Here is a 17404-nt window from a genome sequence, read left to right on the forward strand (position 1 = left end):
CAATTTTATATTTTAATTTAGCTCCATTAACAATGCATAAATACATATGGCATAATCTCTATTCTATGAGTCAGAAGGCAGGTGAAGCCTTGAATTCTAAGCCTGCTGAGAAACAGAAACTATAGAATGTGTGTCAATCCAATGTCACATACCTGGAGTACGGTTTTATTCCATTCCAGTCTGATCAACAATGCCCTATGTGTTTTATTTGTAATACTGTACCGTCTAATGGAAGTCATGAAACCATAAGGTTGCAGGAACACTTCCGTAAAAGACATCGTAAGAAGGCTACCTATAGTATTACTCAGTTCCAGAGATGAAAGCATTTGAAAAGCATTGCACATTCGAGTCATTTGTCAAGAAAGATAGTGATCTCATTGCTTCTCATAACATTTCCAACATGATTGCAAAGTGTGGAAAGTCTCATACAATTGGTAAAAGATCAATAATGCCTGCTCTATCAGAAGTGCTCACAACTGTTCTCAAAATGGAAACCAGTATTTTAAAGTTAATTCCTCTGACTAATAACTCTGTAGCTCGTCATATTGACAAAGTGAGTGAAGACAATGAGTATCAACTATGGACAGAGCTACAGGAAAAGCAGAATTTGGGATACAAATGGAGACAATAAGGCATTACTGATGGCATATGTACAATTGATCAAAAATGGAAAAGTTTATATAAAAAATTAAATACAAATATCAACGAAGAATCAATCTACAATGAGCGCAAAATGTATATTGAGGATAAAGGTATTCCAATTAGAAATATACAAACGTTTGTAATTGCTTGCGCAACAGATGGAGCATCATGCTAGTTTAGTGGCAAAAAGAAATTCCAAGTCTGTGTGCAATGGATTCTTAGAACAGCTTGTACTGGAGCCTACCAGAGAGAAGGCAATTCTAGATTTAGTGTTGTGCAATGAACCGGATTTGATCAGGAACCTCAAGGTAAAGGAGCCATTAACAGGTAGTGACCATAATATGATAAGTTTTAATCTACAAACCGAGAGGGAGAAGGGAAAATCGGAAGTGTCAGTATTACAGTTGAACAAAGGGAACTATGGTGCTAAGGAGGAGGAGCTGGCCAAAGTTCAATGGAACAATACCCTAGCAGGGATGACAGTGGAACAACAATGGCAGGTATTTCTGGGAATAATGTGGAAGGTGCAGGATTAGTTCATTCCAAAGAGGAAGAAAGATCCTAAGGGGAGTAAGGGGAGGCCGTGGCTGACAAGGGAAGTAAAGGACAGTATAAAAATAAAAGAGAAGAAGTATAACATAGCAAAGACGAGTGGGAAGCCGGAGGATTGGGAAACTTTTAAAGAGCAACAGAAGATAACTAAAAAGGCAATACACGGAAAAAAAATGAGGTACAAAGGTAAACTAGCCAAGAATATAAAGGAGGATAGTAAAAGCTTCTTTAGGTATGTGAAAAGGAAAAAAATAGTTAAGACCAAAATTGGGCCCTTGAAGACAGAAAGGGGTGAATATATTATGGGGAACAAGGAAATGGCAGACGAGTCGAACAGGTACTTTGGATCTGCCTTCACTAGGGAAGACACAAACAATCTCCCAGATATAATAGCGGCCAAAGGACCCAGGGTAATGGATGAACTGGAGGAAATTTATATTAGGCAGGAAATGGTGTTGGATAGACTGTTGGGTCTGAAGGCTGATAAGTCCCCAGGACCTGATGGTCTGCATCCCAGGGTACTTAAGGAGGTGACTTTAGAAATTGTGGACACATTGGTAATCATTTTCCAATGTTCTATAGATTCAGGATCAGTTCCTGTGGATTGGAGGGTGGCTAATGTTGTCCCTCTCTTCAAGAAGGGAGGAAGAGAGAAAACAAGGAATTATAGACCGGTTAGACTGACGTCAGTGGTGGGAAAGATGCTGGAGTCAATTATAAAAGATGAAATTATGACACATTTGGATAGCAGTAACAGGACAGGTCCCAGTCAGCATGGATTTACGAAGGGGAAATCGTGCTTGACTAATCTTCTGGAATTTTTTGAGGATGTAACTATGAAAAAGGACAAGGGACAGCCAGTGGATGTAGTGTACCTGGACTTTCAGAAAGCCTTTGATAAAGTCCCACATAGGAAATTAGTGGGAAAAATTAGGGCACATGGTATTGGGGGCAGAGTACTGACATAGATTGAAAATTGGCTGGCTGAGAGGAAACAAAGAGTAGCGATTAACGGGTCCCTTTTGGAATGGCAGGCGGTGACCAGTGGGGTACCGCAGGGTTCAGTGCTGGGACCGCAGCTATTTACAATATACATTAATGATTTAGATGAAGGGATTAAAAGTAATATTAGCAAATTTGCAGATGACACAAAGCTGGGTGGCAGTGTGAAATGTGAGGAGGATGTTATGAGAATGCCGGTATGGATAAATGTGAGGTTATCCACTTTGGTGGTAAGAACAGGAAGGTAGATTATTATCTAAATGGAGTCAAGTTTGGAAAAGGGGAAGTACAACGAGATCTAGGTGACCTTGTACATCAGTCACTGAAAGTAAGCATGCAGGTACAGCAGGCAGTGAAGAAAGCTAATGGCATGCTGGCCTTCATAACAAGGGGAATTGAGTATAGGAGCAAAGAGGTCCTTCTGCAGCTGTACAGGGCCCTGGTGAGACTACACCTGGAGTATTGTATGCAGTTTTGGTCTCCAAATTTAAGGAAGGACATTCTTGCTATTGAGGGAGTGCAGCATAGGTTGACAAAGTTAATTCCCGGGATGGTGGGACTGTCATATATTGAAAGTTGGAGCGACTGGGCTTGCATACACTGGAATTTAGAGGGATGAGAGGGGATCTGATTGAAACATACAAGATTATTAAGGGATTGCACACGCTGGAGACAGGAAGCATGTTCCCGCTGATGGGTGAGCCCAGAACCAAAGGCCACAGTTTAAGAACAAGGGGTAGGCCATTTAGAACGGATTTGAGGAAAAACTTTTTCACCCAGAGAGTGGTGGATATGTGGAATGCTCTGCCCCAGAAGGCAGTGGATGCTTTCAAGAAAGAGATGAATAGAGCCCTTAAAGATGGCGGAATCAAAGGTTATGGGGATAAGGCAGGAACTGGATACTGATTGTGGATGATCAGCCATGATCACAGTGAATGGCGGTGCTGGCTCAAAGGGCCGAATGGCCTACTCCTGCACCTATTGTCTATTGTCAATCCATTGTGTAATTCATTGTCAACATCTCGCAGCCAAAAACCTCAGCCAGCGACTTTTTTTTTCAAGCATGACTCTTGTAATATCTGCTATCAACAAAATTATAGCTCATCCATTAAATAGCAAAATATTTTGCCAGTTTCGGCTTGGGGAGACAGACAAGTGAGTAACAGTCAGGAGAGGGAAGGGCAAGAGTACCCTAGTGGCTGTCCCCCTTAACAATAAGTATTCCTGTTTGAGTACTGTTGGGGGAGACGGCCTACCTGGGGGAAGCAACAGTCGTTGCACCTCTGGCACAGAGTCTGACCCCGTGGCTCAGAAGGGTAGGGAAAGGAAGAGGATTAGATTAGATTAGATTAGATTAGATTAGATTAGATTAGATTATCAGGACACTCAGTCCTTGTTTATTGTCATTTAGAAATGCATGCATTAAGAAATGATACAATGTTCCTCCAGTATGATATCACAGAAACACAGGACAGACCAAGACTAAAACTGACAAAAACCACATAATTATAACATATAGTTACAACACTGCAAAGCAATGCCGTAATTTGACGAAGAGCAGACCATGGGCACGGTAAAAGAAAGTCTCGGAGTCCCAATAGCCCCAACATCTCACGCAGACGGTAGAAGGGAGAAACTCCCTGCCTTGAGCCTCCCGCGCCGCAAACTTGCCAATGCAGCATCCCGGAAGCAGCCGACTCTGAGTCCATCCGAAAACTTCGAGCCTCCTACCAGCCCTACGACACCGAGCAGCATCTCTGCTCAGCGTTTCGACCCCGGCCCTGGCCACCGAGCAACAAGCAAAGCCAAGGACTCGGGGCCTTCCCCTCTGGAGGTTCTGGATCACACAGTAGCAGCGGCAGCGAAACAGGCATTTCAGAAGTTTTACCAGATGTTCCTCCGTGCTCTCACGTCTGCCCCCATCAAATCAGAATTGTGCACGGCACCCTACTTGACAGATGGCAGCAGTGACTGGAGACTCTATAGTTAGGGGGTCAGATAGGCGATTCTGTGGATGCAGGAAAGATTCTGCCTCCCAGGTGCCAGGGTCCGGGATGTTTCTGATCGCGTCCACAGGAAGTGGGAAGGAGAACAGCCAGAGGTCATGGTACATATATTGGTACCAATGACATGGGTAGGAAAAGGGAGGTGGTCCTGAAAACAGACTACAGGGAGTTAGGAAAGAAGATGAGAAGCAGGACATCAAAAGGTAGCAATCTCGGGATTACCGCCTATGCCACGTGACAGTGAGTACAGGAATAGAATAAGGTGAACGATAAATGCATGGCTGAGGGATTGGAGTAGGGGGCAGGGATTCAGATTTCTGGATCATTGGGACCTCTTCTGGGGCAGGTGTGACATGTACAAAAAGGATGGGTTGCACTTGAATCCGAGAGGGACCATAATCTGCATGGAGGCCGGTGACCAGTGGTGTGCCTCAGGGATCTGTTCTGAGACCCCTACTCTTTGTAATTTTTATAAATGACCTGGATGAGGAAGTGGAGGGATGCGTTAGTAAATCTTCTGATGACACAAAGGTCGGAGGTGTTGTGGATAGTGTGGAGGGCTGTCAGACGTTACAATGGGACATTGATAGGATGCAAAACTGGGCTGAGAAGTGGCAGATGGAGTTCAACCCAGGTAAGTATGAGGTGGTTCATTTTGGTAGGTCAAATAAGATGGCAGAATATAGCATTAATGGTAAGAGTCTTGGCAGTGTGGAGGATCAGAGGGATCTTGGGGTCCGAGTCCATAGGACACTCAAAGCTGCTATGCAGGTTGACTCAGAGTCAATGCATATGATGCATGGGCCTTCATTAATCGTGGGATTGAGTTTAAGAGCCAAGAGGTAATGTTGATGCAGTATAGGACCCTGCTCAGACCCCACTTGGATGCTCATTTCTGGTTGCCTCACTACAGGAAGGACATGAAAACCATAGAAAGGGTGCAGAGGAGATTTACATGGATGTTGCCTGAATTGGGGAGCATTCCTTATGAGAATAAGTTGAGTGAACTTGGCCTTTTCTCCTTGGAGCAACAGAGGATGAGAGGTGACCTGATAGAGGTGTACAAGCTAATGTGAGGCATTGATTGTGTGGATAGTCAGAGGCTTTTCCCCAGGGCTGAAATGGCTAGCATGAGAGGGCATAGTTTTAAGGTGCTTGGAAGTAAGTACAGAAGAGATGTTGGGGTAAGTTTTTTTTAAGCAGAGAGTGGTGAGTGCGTGGAATGGTCTGCCGGCGGCAGTGGTGGAGGCAGAAACGATAGGGTCTTTTAAAAGACTCCTGGATGGCTACGTGGAGCTTAGAAAAATAGAGGACTATGGGTAAAGCCTAGGTAGTTCTAAGGTAGGGACATGTTCAGCACAGCTTTGTAGGCCGAAGTGCCTGTATTGTTTTGTAGGTTTTTTTTTCCTATGTTTATGTCAAGATAACAATGAATAATTTGAACACTTGCTTCTTCTCACTGAACTGTGTTGGCTGTCAAAAGGCTGCCACTTAAAACTTTTCTTTGATCTTTTTGACGCCGTGGTTGAATTTTTGCTCAAAGTCAACAAGCACTCAGGAAACAAGATTGAGCTTCTACACGCAGATGTGGCATATGTAGCCGATCTGTATGACAAAATGAACATTCCAAATATGAAACTGCAGGGTGAGGATTCCAATTTAATCCAGGCAAAAAGTGGTGTCCACTTTTATTGGAAAATTGGAAAACACTGGGAAAAGAATGTCCTCAGTTTCCCTGCATAGAAAGTATGGCACTCTCCTTCACATATGGTGATTTGCAAGAGTACTGCTTACACCTGCAGTCACTGAAGAAGGATTTTCAGAATCGATTCAAGGATTTGAATGATCTGGAAATTCTGGAATGGGTAATTAACCCATTATTTTGCAAAGTGGAAGAACAGAAAGAGCTTGCAAGAAGAAATTACCAAAATTCAGAATGATGAAGAAACAAAAATGCTTTTAAAAAATGTCAGCTTTTGTTGTACATGGCTGCAATGTCATTTCAAGTTTCCTGGTCTTTAGAGAGAAACCAAACTGCTCTTCATTACATTCCCATCCTCCTACCTTGTTGAAAGAAGCTTCAGTGCAATGAACCAGATATTCTCAAACAACAGAAATGGCTTGGACATTATTACATATGGGGAGTTAAGGATTTTGCTATCACACTTGAACCAGGTATTTCAACTCTTGCTAATAACGTTCATGCTCAAGGATCACATTGCTATCAAAGCTGCTGTATGCTAAATTTAAAGACAAACAAAAATTTAAAGCAGAATCATTTTTCTCATGTTAGCATATGGCAGACATTTTTAAACAAAAGGGGTGCCGGAAAGTATATTCTGCTTAAGAGAGGCTTTGGCAAGTATGAAGGGCTAAAAAAGGGTTGGGAAACACTGCTCTTATGTATCTGCCTCTACCACCTCCTCAGGCAACGCATTCCAGTCACGCACCTGTGTAAAAATATTGCCTCTCATATTTCCCTTTGAAATTATCTCCTCACCTTAAATGCATGTCCTCTGGTATTAGATATTCCAACCCGTGGAAAAAGATAGTCCATCTAATCTACATCTCATCATCATCAGGTGCTGTGCCGTGCCATGGCCCACACACTCCTGTTTCGGGTCAAGTGGATTAATTCATTGGTATTCACTTCCAGTTCTCTGGCTGCTGTCTCCATCATCATTTGTCTTTGTCTTCCTCTTGCTTTCTTCCTTTCAATCTTTCCCATAATTACCATGCATTCTAACTCCTCTTTCTTAATCACATGTCCAATTAAGTTACATTGCCTTTACATGATCGCATACATTATTTTTCTTTTTGTGTTTGCTCTGTTCATGACATCCTCATTAGAGATTCGTTTCATCCATATTCTTTGCATCCTCCTCAAAAACCACATCTCTGCTGCTTCAATTCGTTTCCTCATGTTACTAAATATTGTCCAACAATTGCGGGTTGTCATGCCTAGTTTAGTATTGGTCAGCATACTCTTCTGATGTCACCCAGCTTCCTAAGTAGCAAAAGTTCTGTACTTGTTTTATGTCTTCCCCGTTTATCCTCAGCCTGCAGACAGGATTCTCCTTCTTTTTGGATATCACCATACATTCTGTCTTTTTGCAATTGATAGATAGACCCATTTTTGTAGTTCTTCCTCCGTACTTGCAATTAACCTACATCTATGCCACTCATAATCTTATAAACCTCCATCAGATCGACACTCAGCCTCTGCCGCTTGAGAGTAAACACAAGTATGACAAACCTCTCATAGAATATGTCCTATCCTGGAAAACCTCTTCTGCATCCTCTCGATCTCCAAAGCCTCACTATCCTTCGTATAATGCTCCAGGTGCAGCCTAACTAGAGTTTTATAAAGCTACAATACAACTTCCTGACTTTTGAACTCAATGCCTCCACTAATAAAGACAAGCATGACCACCCTAACAACCTACGTAGCTACTTTCAGGGAGCTATGAACTTGGAACACAAGATCACAAGCTCATCAACAGTGTTTAGGGTCTTGCCCTGAACAGTGTACTATCTCTTTATATTTGACCTATACAGGTGCAGCACTACACAATTGGCCAGGTTAAACTCTATCTGCCATTTCTCTGCCCATATCGACAACTGATCTATATCCCACTATATTCTTTGCCAGTCATCTATGCTATCCACAACACCACCAATCTTCATATCATCTGCAAGCTTACTAACCTACTCATGTCCTATTCATTTTCATTCTGGTCATTTATATACATGACAAAGAGCAGAAGTTCCAGTACAGATCCCTGCGGAACACCGCTAATGACAGACCTCCAGCTAGAATAAGTTTCTTCAACTATGACCCTTGTTTTCTATGGACAAGCCCGTCTGAATCTAAATAGCCAATTCAATAAGAGTACCATGCATCTTCATCTTCTGAATTACCCTCCTATAAGGGACTTTGTCAAACACCTTATCCATGCAGACAACATCCACAGCTTGAACTTCATCAATTACCCTCATCACCTCATCAAAAAGCTCATTCAAGTTAGTAAAACATGACTTGCCCTGCACAAAGCCATGCTGGCTCCACCTGATAAGGCAATGATTTTCCAAATGCTCATAAGTCCTTTTCCTACGAATTCTCTCCAGTAACTTCTCTACCACTGATGTGAGACTCACCGGTCTATAGTTTCCAGGATTATCCCTTGTTCCCTTCTTAAATAATGGAACAACATTACCTACTCACCAGTCCTCCAGGACCTCACCTGTGGCCAGAAATGACATGAAGATATTGGTAAAGGCCCCAACAATCTCTTCTCTTGCCTCTCTTTTCAGAATGGCAGGCAGTGAGTAGTGAGGTACTGCAAGGATCAGTGCTGGGACCCCACTTGTTTACAATATATATTAATGACTTAAACGAGGGAATTAAATGCAGTATCTCCAAGTTTGCAGATGACATGAAGCTGGGCGGCAGAGTCAGCTGTGAGGAGGATGCTAAGAGGATGCAGGGTGACTTGGACAGGTTAGGTGAGTGGGCAAATTCATGGCAGGTGCAATTTAATGTGGATAAATGTGAGGTTATCCACTTTGGTGGCAAGAACAGGAAAACAGATTATTATCTGAATGGTGGCCAATTAGGAAAAGGAGAGGCGCAATAAGACCTGGGTGTCATTATACACCAGTCATTGAAAGTGGGCATGCAGGTACAGCAGGCGGTGAAAAAGGCAAATGGTATGCTGCATTCATTGCAAGAGGATTCAAGTACAGGAGCAGGGAGGTACTACTGCAGTTGTACAAGGCCTTGGTGAGACCACACCTGGAGTATTGTGTGCAGTTTTGGTCCCCTAATCTGAGGAAAGACATCCTTGCCATAGAGGGAGTACAAAGAAGGTTCACCAGATTGATTCCTGGGATGACAGGACTTTCATATGATGAAAGACTGGATTGACTAGGCTTATACTCTCTGGAATTTAGAAGATTGAGGGGGGATCATATTGCAAAGTATAAAATTCTAAAGGGATTGGACAGGCTAGAGGTAGGAAGATTGTTCCTGATGTTGGGGAAGTCCAGAATGAGGGGTCACAGTTTGAGGATAAAGGGGAAGCCTTTTAGGACCGAGATGAGGAAAAACTTCTTCACACAGACAGTGGTGAATCTGTGGAATTCCCTGCCACAGGAAACAGTTGAGGCCAATTCATTGGCTATATTTAAGAGGGAGTTAGATATGGCCCTTGTGGCTAAAGGGATCAGGGGGTATGGAGAGAAGGCAGGTACAGGGTTCTGAGTTGGATGATCAGCCATGATCATACTGAATGGCGGTGCAGGCTCAAAGGGCCAAATGGCCTACTCCTGCACCTATTTTCTATGTTCCTGCCAATAACCTAGGATATTTCCCATCAGGCCCTAGGACATACCACCTTAGTCCCCCTTTACCTCAAATTACCCTAGCACATCAATATGCACAGCACTGACCTCTCTGTCCTCCATGTCCTTCTCCTTGGTAAAATTCCAGGTAAAGTATTCATTAAGGACCTCACCCATATTCTGCACCCAAGCATATATTCCCCCGCCTATCACTGAGTGGCCCTCTCCTCTCCCTAGTTGTTGTTCTTGATGTATGTATAGAATGGCTTGGGTTTCTCTTTAATTCCACCTGCCATGGACTTTTCATGGCCTCTCCTGGCTTTCCTAATTCCCCTCTTGTGTTAGTTTCTGACTTCTTTATAATCTTTAAGGGCTCTGCTTGATCTTAGCTTTACATACTTTTCCTTTCTTCTTGACTAAATTCATCACCTCTCTGAACATACAAGGTTCTCTTACCTTGCCATCCTTGTCCTTCCTTCTTACTGGAACATACCTGCTCTGTACTCTGTGCAGTTGGTCTTTAAACACCCTCCACTTGGCAGATGTGGACTTAACCAAAAACAGTTGCTATCAATTAATTCTCCCTAGTTCCTGCCAAGTACCCTCGTAATTTGCTCTGCTCCAACAGAATAGTCTCCTGCAAGGTTCCATACTTATCCTTATTTACAGGCATCTTAAAACTTAAGGGGTTATGGTCACTTTTCCCTAACTATCTACAAATTCATTTAAGAAAGTGTCCTGGATGTACCGAGCGAATTCAGCACCATCTAAGCATCCTGAACTAAAAAGGTCCCAGTTTATATTAAGGAAGTTGAAATCCCCTATGACAACAATGCCATCGTTTTACCTTTCCTTACTCTGACTGGGTATCTGTTCTTCAATGTCCCTGTAGTCATTGTACTACTGATTGTCTGTAGTATAATCCCAGCAGAGTGATTACACACTTCCTATTTTTGAGTTCTACCCATACAGGCTCAGTGGACGAGCCACTGAGGAGGTCCTGAAGTGAGGTTTTAGGGAGCTAGAGAGAAGATGGAAAACAGGATCTCCAGAATAGTAATCTCTGGATTGCTGCCCATACCACACACCAGCAAGGTTAAGAATAGGACGATTTTCCAGATGAGTGCACAAGGGCAGCAGTTCAGATTTCTGGATCATTGGGATCTCTTCTCGGGAAGGTACAACCTGTACAAAAGAGACGAGTTACACCCGAACCCGAGGGGGACCCATATCCTTCCCGGCAGGTTTGCTGGAGCCATTTGGGAGGGTTTAAGCTAATTTGGCAGGGTGGTGGGAATAGAAATGATAGTGCTGAGGATGAGGTAGTTAGTTTACAAACAGAGGCAGTGTGTACAGAGAGTGCTAGCAAGGAAAGGCTGATGACAGAGGTAAATTGCAGTCAACAGGATGAGTTGCAATATTAAAGGCGGACAAAATCAAAAAGCGTGAACACAAGACCGAAGATGTTGTATCAGTACACAGAATAAGGTAGATGAACTTGGAGCACAATTACAGATTGCCACGTATGAAGTTGTGGTCATCAATGAATTGTGGCTGAACAAAGATTACAGCTGGGAGCTTAACATTCAAAGATACATAGTGCATCAAGAGGACAGGCAGGTAGGCAGAGGGGCGGAATGGCTCTGTTGGTAAAAAATTAAACCAAATAACTAGAAAGAGGACATAGGGTTGGAAGGTGTTGAATCAACGTGGGTAGAGCTAAGGAGCTGCAAGGGTAAAAAGGATCTGATGGGAGTTATAGACAGACACCACCCCTCCCCCCCCCCAACAGTAGTAAAGATGTAATTTACAAATTACAACAGGTGACAGAAAATGCCTGACAAAAGTTATGATAGAGTCACAGGAGATTTCAATATGCATGTAGATTGTGAAAATCAAGTTGACGTTGGATCCCAAGAGGGGGAATTTCTAGAATGCCCACAAGATGGCTTTTTAGTGCAGCTCATGGTTAAGCCCACTGGGGGATTAGCTATTCTGGATTGGGTGTTGTGCAATGAACCAGATCTGATTAGAGGTAAAGGAACACTCATGGGCCAAGTGATCATAATATGATAGAATTCACCCTGCAATTTGAGGAGAAGCTAAATTCAGTTTTACAGTGGAGTAAAGGGAATTACAGAGGCACGAGAGAGGAGCTGGCCAAAGTTAGTTGGAAAAGAACACTGACAGGTATGAAGGCAGAGCAGCAACGGCAGGAATTCTGGAAGCAATTCAGAAGGCACAGGATAGATACATCCCAAAGAGGAAGAAGTATTCTAAAGTCAGGATGACAAAACTGAGGCCGACAAGATAAGTCAAAACCAATTTAAGCCAAAGAGAGAGCAAATAATACAGCAAAAATTAGTAAGAAGTTAGAGGATTAGGAAGCCTTTAAAAATCAACAGAAGGCAACTAAAAAAAGTAACAAATAATGAAAAAATGGAATATAAATGTAAGCTAGTCAGTAATATTAAACAAGATACAAAAATGTCTTCAGATACATGAAGTGTAAAAGAGAGGTAAGAGTAGGTATCAGACTGCTGGAAAATAATGATGGAGATTTAGTAACGGGGGACAAGAAAATGGTGGATCAACTGAGTAAGTATTTTGCATCAGTTTTCACTTCTGAAGACACTAGCAGTACAGTGGAAATTCCAGGTGTCGGGAACATGAAGTGTGTGAAGTTACCATAACTAGAGAGAAGGTTCTTGGGAAACTGAAAGGTCTGAAGGTAGATAAGTCACCTGGACCAGAAGGTTCTGAAAGAGGTGGCTGAAGAGATTGTGGAGGCATTAGTAATGATCTTTCAATAATCAATTGATCCTGGCATGGTTCCAGAGGAATGAAAAATTGCATATGTCACTCCATTCTTCAAGAAAGGAGAGAGGCAAAAGAAAGGATATTATAGGCCAGTCAGTCTGACCTCAGTGGTTGGGAAGATGTTGGAGTTGATTTGTACGGATGTGGTTTCAGGATACTTGGAGGCACATGATAAAATAGGCTGTAGTCACCATGGTTATCTTAAGGGAAAATCTGACGAATCTGTTGGAATTCTTTGAAGAAATATCAAAGCATGATAGACAATGGAGACTCAATGGATTTTGTGTACTTGTATTTTCAGAAGACCTTTGACAAGGTACCACACATAGAACTGCTTAACAAGTTAAGAGCCCATGGTAATACAGGAAAGATACTAGCATGGATAAAGCATTGGCTGACTGGCAGGAAGGAAAGATGGAATAAAAGGAGCTTTTTCTGGTGGGCTACTGGTGACTAGTGGTGTTTCACAGGACTGTTTCTTTTGTGGCCAAGGCTGCAGACAATACGAAGTTAGCTGGAGAGGCAGGTAGTTTTGAGGAAGTACAGAGGCTATAGAAGGACTTAGACTGATTCGGAGAATGGACAAAGAAGTGGTAGATGGAATATAGTGTCGGTAAGTGTATGGTAATGCACTTTGGCAGAAGAAATAAAAACGTAGACTATTTTCTAAATGGTGAGAAAATTCAAAAATCTGGTGCAAAAGGACGTGGGAGTCCTTGTGCAAAATTCCCTAAAGGTTAATTTGCAGGTTGAGTTGGTGGTGAGGAATGTGATGGTAGTGTTCATTTCAAGAAACTGGAATATAAATGCAAAGATAAGGCACTAGTGATGCCTCACTTGGAGTATTGTAAACAGCTTTGTACCGCTGATCTAAGACAGGATGTGCTGACATTGGAGAAGGCTCAAAGGAGGTTCATGAAAGTGATTCCGGAATTGAAAGGCTTGTCAAATGAGAAGCGTTTAATGGCTCCGGGACTGAACTCACTGGAATTCAGAAAAATGAGGGATAACCTCATTGAAACCTATTGAATGTTAAAAAGACTCAACAGAATGGATGTGGAGAGGATGTTTCCTATGGCAGTGGATTCTAAGACTACAGGACACAGCTTCAGAATAGAGGGGTGTCCTTTTAGAATGGAGATGAGCAGAAATTTCTAAAGCCAGAGAGGGGCGAATTCATTGCCACAAGCAGCTGTGGAGACCAAGTGTTTGGCTATATTTAAGGCAAAGGTGGATAGGTTCTTGATTAGTCAGGGCATGAAGAGATACAGGGAGAAGGTAGGAGATTGGGGCTGAAAGGAAAATTGGATCAGCCATGGTGATATGGCAGAGCAGACTCGATGTGCCAAATGGCCTAATTCTGCTGTTACGATTTTTACCTATAATATTCTTAGCATTAAAATACACACACTTCAAACTACCATCCTAACATGTCTATTACTTTGCTCCAGCCTGTTTTTAACTGGCCGAGTGCAAAGAGGAAAAATACATTTCCCTAGCCAAGACTGTAGAAAAGTGTCTTCAAATGTAGACTACCAGTTCTGTTCCTAAAAGTCGATCTGACACTCAGTTTTAATCTCTCCACATAACCTTACTGAGATCAAATACTCATCAACTGATGAACTACTTTAGCACAAAACATTGAGGTAACATTTTCCACATGCTTATTTTAAACCACCAATGAAAAGCAACGAGATTCTCGCATATCAACTTCTATATTAATGTGTCTTAAGTTTCAAGATCAAGATTCAAGATTGTTTATTGTCATTTGTCAGTATACAAGTGTAAAGAATGAAATGACTGTTATATTATTGATCTCCACATGGATCATCCTCACTAGACGAAAATATGAATGAAAATAGAGGTTACTACACTACAGCTTAATTGAAGTTTGCTTAGATTTCTTTCAATACTCACCCGCATCTTCCTCAATCCCTTGTCCCAACACTGTCTCCTTTTGAGGACTATGGCAGAGATACAGTGCTTGTCGTAATTCAAGGTTATGAAACCAAACCTGAAGCAGGGTGTTGACATAACAAGTAGCTCCAAGATTAGTTAGGCCTACAAAAGCATTCTTAAGAAAAAGAAAAACAACAACAACTTGAATTATGAGGGCTCTTTTATAATCAACGAGAATATTCAAGTTTGCTAACATTGCCAAAGTAAAGAGTTTACTAGACATAAAAAGAACACTTTTCACTTTACAGTTCATTTTATCCTGTCCAAATACTAGAGTTAAGGACAGAACTCATGAAATGTATGCCTACAAGGAATGAAAATGCAATATTAATATCTCACTTAACGTTATTATGGCATTGTCCGATACATGAGCCAAAAAGCCTAATGCCATTTGTCTGATAAAAATAGGAAATAAAATGTAATCCCAATAAGAGTTAGAGTTACACAGCACAGAAACATTTGACTTCATTTTGCTCATATCCCTCAAAACCTTCATGTACTTATCTAATACATGAGCTGTCATAGAATGTGCACTTATAATCTAAAAGATTTCTGCATTTAGAGTTGGTAAAAGCAGAACATGCAATTATTTGTTAAATATTGAGTACTTCTATTCAAATTGTGCTAAATGCTGTGCTACAGATATATAGAATTTAACCATATTGAGAGAGTATATACTGTACCTTTGTAAAACTATAGTTAAACGTGTCAGAGCATTTTTTTGGGAATTAGCACATATACCAAACAATGTCAACAACTGACTTTAACCACGTATCTTTAGATCCCAATATGAACTGGGGATTAAATCTGAAATGCAGCTCCAAACAATGAGTTCCTAAGAGCCATTATTTGGATGGGAGGTTTGAGGATGGTGTGTAGTTCAAAGGAAGCACTGTAAATATGGAATTGTCCTGAATTTTCCTTTGATCATTAGCATAAAAAATGTCTTGTAGTGTTCGGTGAAGTAAGCCTTTTTCCTCCCAAAGCATTCTCAATAGGAAGCCTGCTGGGTCTCATTTTGTCAAACAAAGACACTGCTTCAGATCTACCTATACTTCTCTTCGGTGACTGTTCACATGACCACAAATTCACATCCTAGATAGGATGACTATCGTCAAAAATATATTTAGTCAATATTTGTTGATGAGCAATCCTTTATAAATAAAATATTTCCCTTATAGCTCAGCATTATCCAGCAAGATTTTGTTAACTTTTTTCTACACAAAACTATAAAAATAAAAAAGCAGTGCACTTCCAAGAGCCCAAAATCTCTTGCAAATTAAACTTCAAAATATCTGCTGGAAGAAAACATGACTCCAACCCTTAAGGATTCTTTGCCAGTTAAGCCATTTACACAGATCCAAGCAACATATCAAAAGTACTCAAAAATATTCCAATTTAAGAGATGTTTGGATAAGCATGTGGCTGGCAGAGGTATGGAGGGGTATGGATCAATGGGACTAGGCAAGGTAACAGTTCAGAATGGACAAAATGGGCCAAAGGGCCTGTTTTTGTACTGTAGTGCTCTATCACTTTATTTTGGCAGAAAGTTAGTCTTAAATTTGATAAGTTTATTGTCATGTGCACAAGTACAGTGAGATACAGGTACAATGAAAAACCTGTAGCAACATAAGCATGTAAGTTCAGAACACAATAAACAGGATATCTAGGCAAAAAAAAAGACTAGTCCATGGTATCGCAAAAGGTAGTCCATCGTGCTCCGTTGCTCAGGTAGAGTGCTCAGTGCAGGTTGATTCAAGAAGTCGATAGCTGTAGGAATCTATCTGCTGGTTTAATAGGTGCCAAAGACCAAAGGACTTTGAACCCAGGGTAAATTTAGTACAAGTCAAATTTTACCATCTTCCGCGTTGGCTCAAAAATAATGGCTAGAACCAAATCTCTCGCAAAACTGATAAGTGGACAAAAAGAAAAATTCAAATATCATGTCATGTCTGCTCTAGAAAGTTCCTAGTTATTGGTAGCAAAGCAAGGCAGCTGCTAAAACTTAATCACTAAGTTATGAAGAAATTGACTACTGCAGAACAAAAAGATTAGTGAATCATTTTGGTTTAAACTACTTTCTTTTATTTTAAAATCAAATTACATTGCAATTTCTTATATTTTAGAATAAATTCATTTTCAACGGTAGTCACAAAACTTCAGTGATCCCCACTTTGAGGATATTTTGAATGGTTCAAAACGTTCTACAGCCCAATACGAAGGCTCATGAAAGATTTTAGGGTCACGATCATACAAATTATTTTGAGCAGAAGTCAAATCATAAACAAAATGCTGCAGGAACTCAGCAAATCACGCAGCACCTATAGAGTGGAATAAACACTTGATGTTTCAGGCTGGAAAAACGGGAACAAAAACCAGATTAATCTGAGGGAGTACCAGGTGAGGGGTGTAGTGGGTGGGAAATGGGGGAATGAAGTAAGATGTAGGGAGGGATGGGTAGAAAGAATAAAGGACTGAAGAAGAAGGAATCTAGTAGGAGAGAACAGTGGATCATAGAAAAAAGAGAAAGAGGAAAACTACAGGGAGGTGATGGGTAGGTGAGAAGAGAAAGGGTGAGAGGATAAGACCATAAGATATAGGCTATTTGGCCATTGAGTCTGCTACACCATTTGATCATGGGTGATTTATTATCCCTCTCACCCCTATACCCCTAGCTTCTCCCCATAACCTTCGACATCGTTACTGGTAACTAGAATGATGAACAGAAAAAGAGAGCAGGGAGGGAAAGAAATTACCAGAAGTTAGAGAAATTGATGTTGATACCATCAGGTTAGAGGCTGACCAAGTGGACTATTAGGTATTGCTATTTCAACCTGAGTTTGGCCTCATCGCAGCAGTAGAGGAGGCCATGGACAGGCATGCCAGAATGCAGATGCAAAGTTGAATTAAAATGGGTAGCCACCGGACAAATCTGACTTTTGCAGCGGACAAAGGTGCTCGACAAAGCAGTCTGCCCATCTGCACTGGCTCTCACTGATGTAGGAGGTGGCTGCACTGGGAGCACTATACACAATAGATGACCCCAACAGACGACAATTGAAGTGTCACCTCACCTAGAA

The 17404-nt window shown here is 41.5% G+C and overlaps 1 protein-coding gene across 10 annotated transcripts in view; it reads right to left on the reverse strand.

The window, feature by feature from the left end:
* usp48 (ubiquitin specific peptidase 48) overlaps positions 1-17404 on the reverse strand; it is a 227292-nt gene that overhangs the window by 176887 nt on the left and 33001 nt on the right. For 9 of the 10 annotated variants that reach the window (XR_011883341.1, XR_011883340.1, XR_011883342.1 and 6 more), the window contains exon 3: positions 14283-14439. The exons of the other annotated variant lie outside the window; for it this stretch is intronic. Coding sequence is in view for 6 of the 9 variants with exons in the window: in XM_072245076.1 (XP_072101177.1) it covers positions 14283-14439 (157 nt within the window). In the remaining 3 variants the exon portion in view is untranslated. The remainder of the gene's footprint in view (positions 1-14282; positions 14440-17404) is intronic. 10 annotated transcript variants of the gene reach the window in all.

This window comes from Mobula birostris, chromosome 27 (assembly GCF_030028105.1).
Source record: "Mobula birostris isolate sMobBir1 chromosome 27, sMobBir1.hap1, whole genome shotgun sequence".
NCBI classification, from domain to species: Eukaryota; Metazoa; Chordata; class Chondrichthyes; order Myliobatiformes; family Myliobatidae; genus Mobula; species Mobula birostris.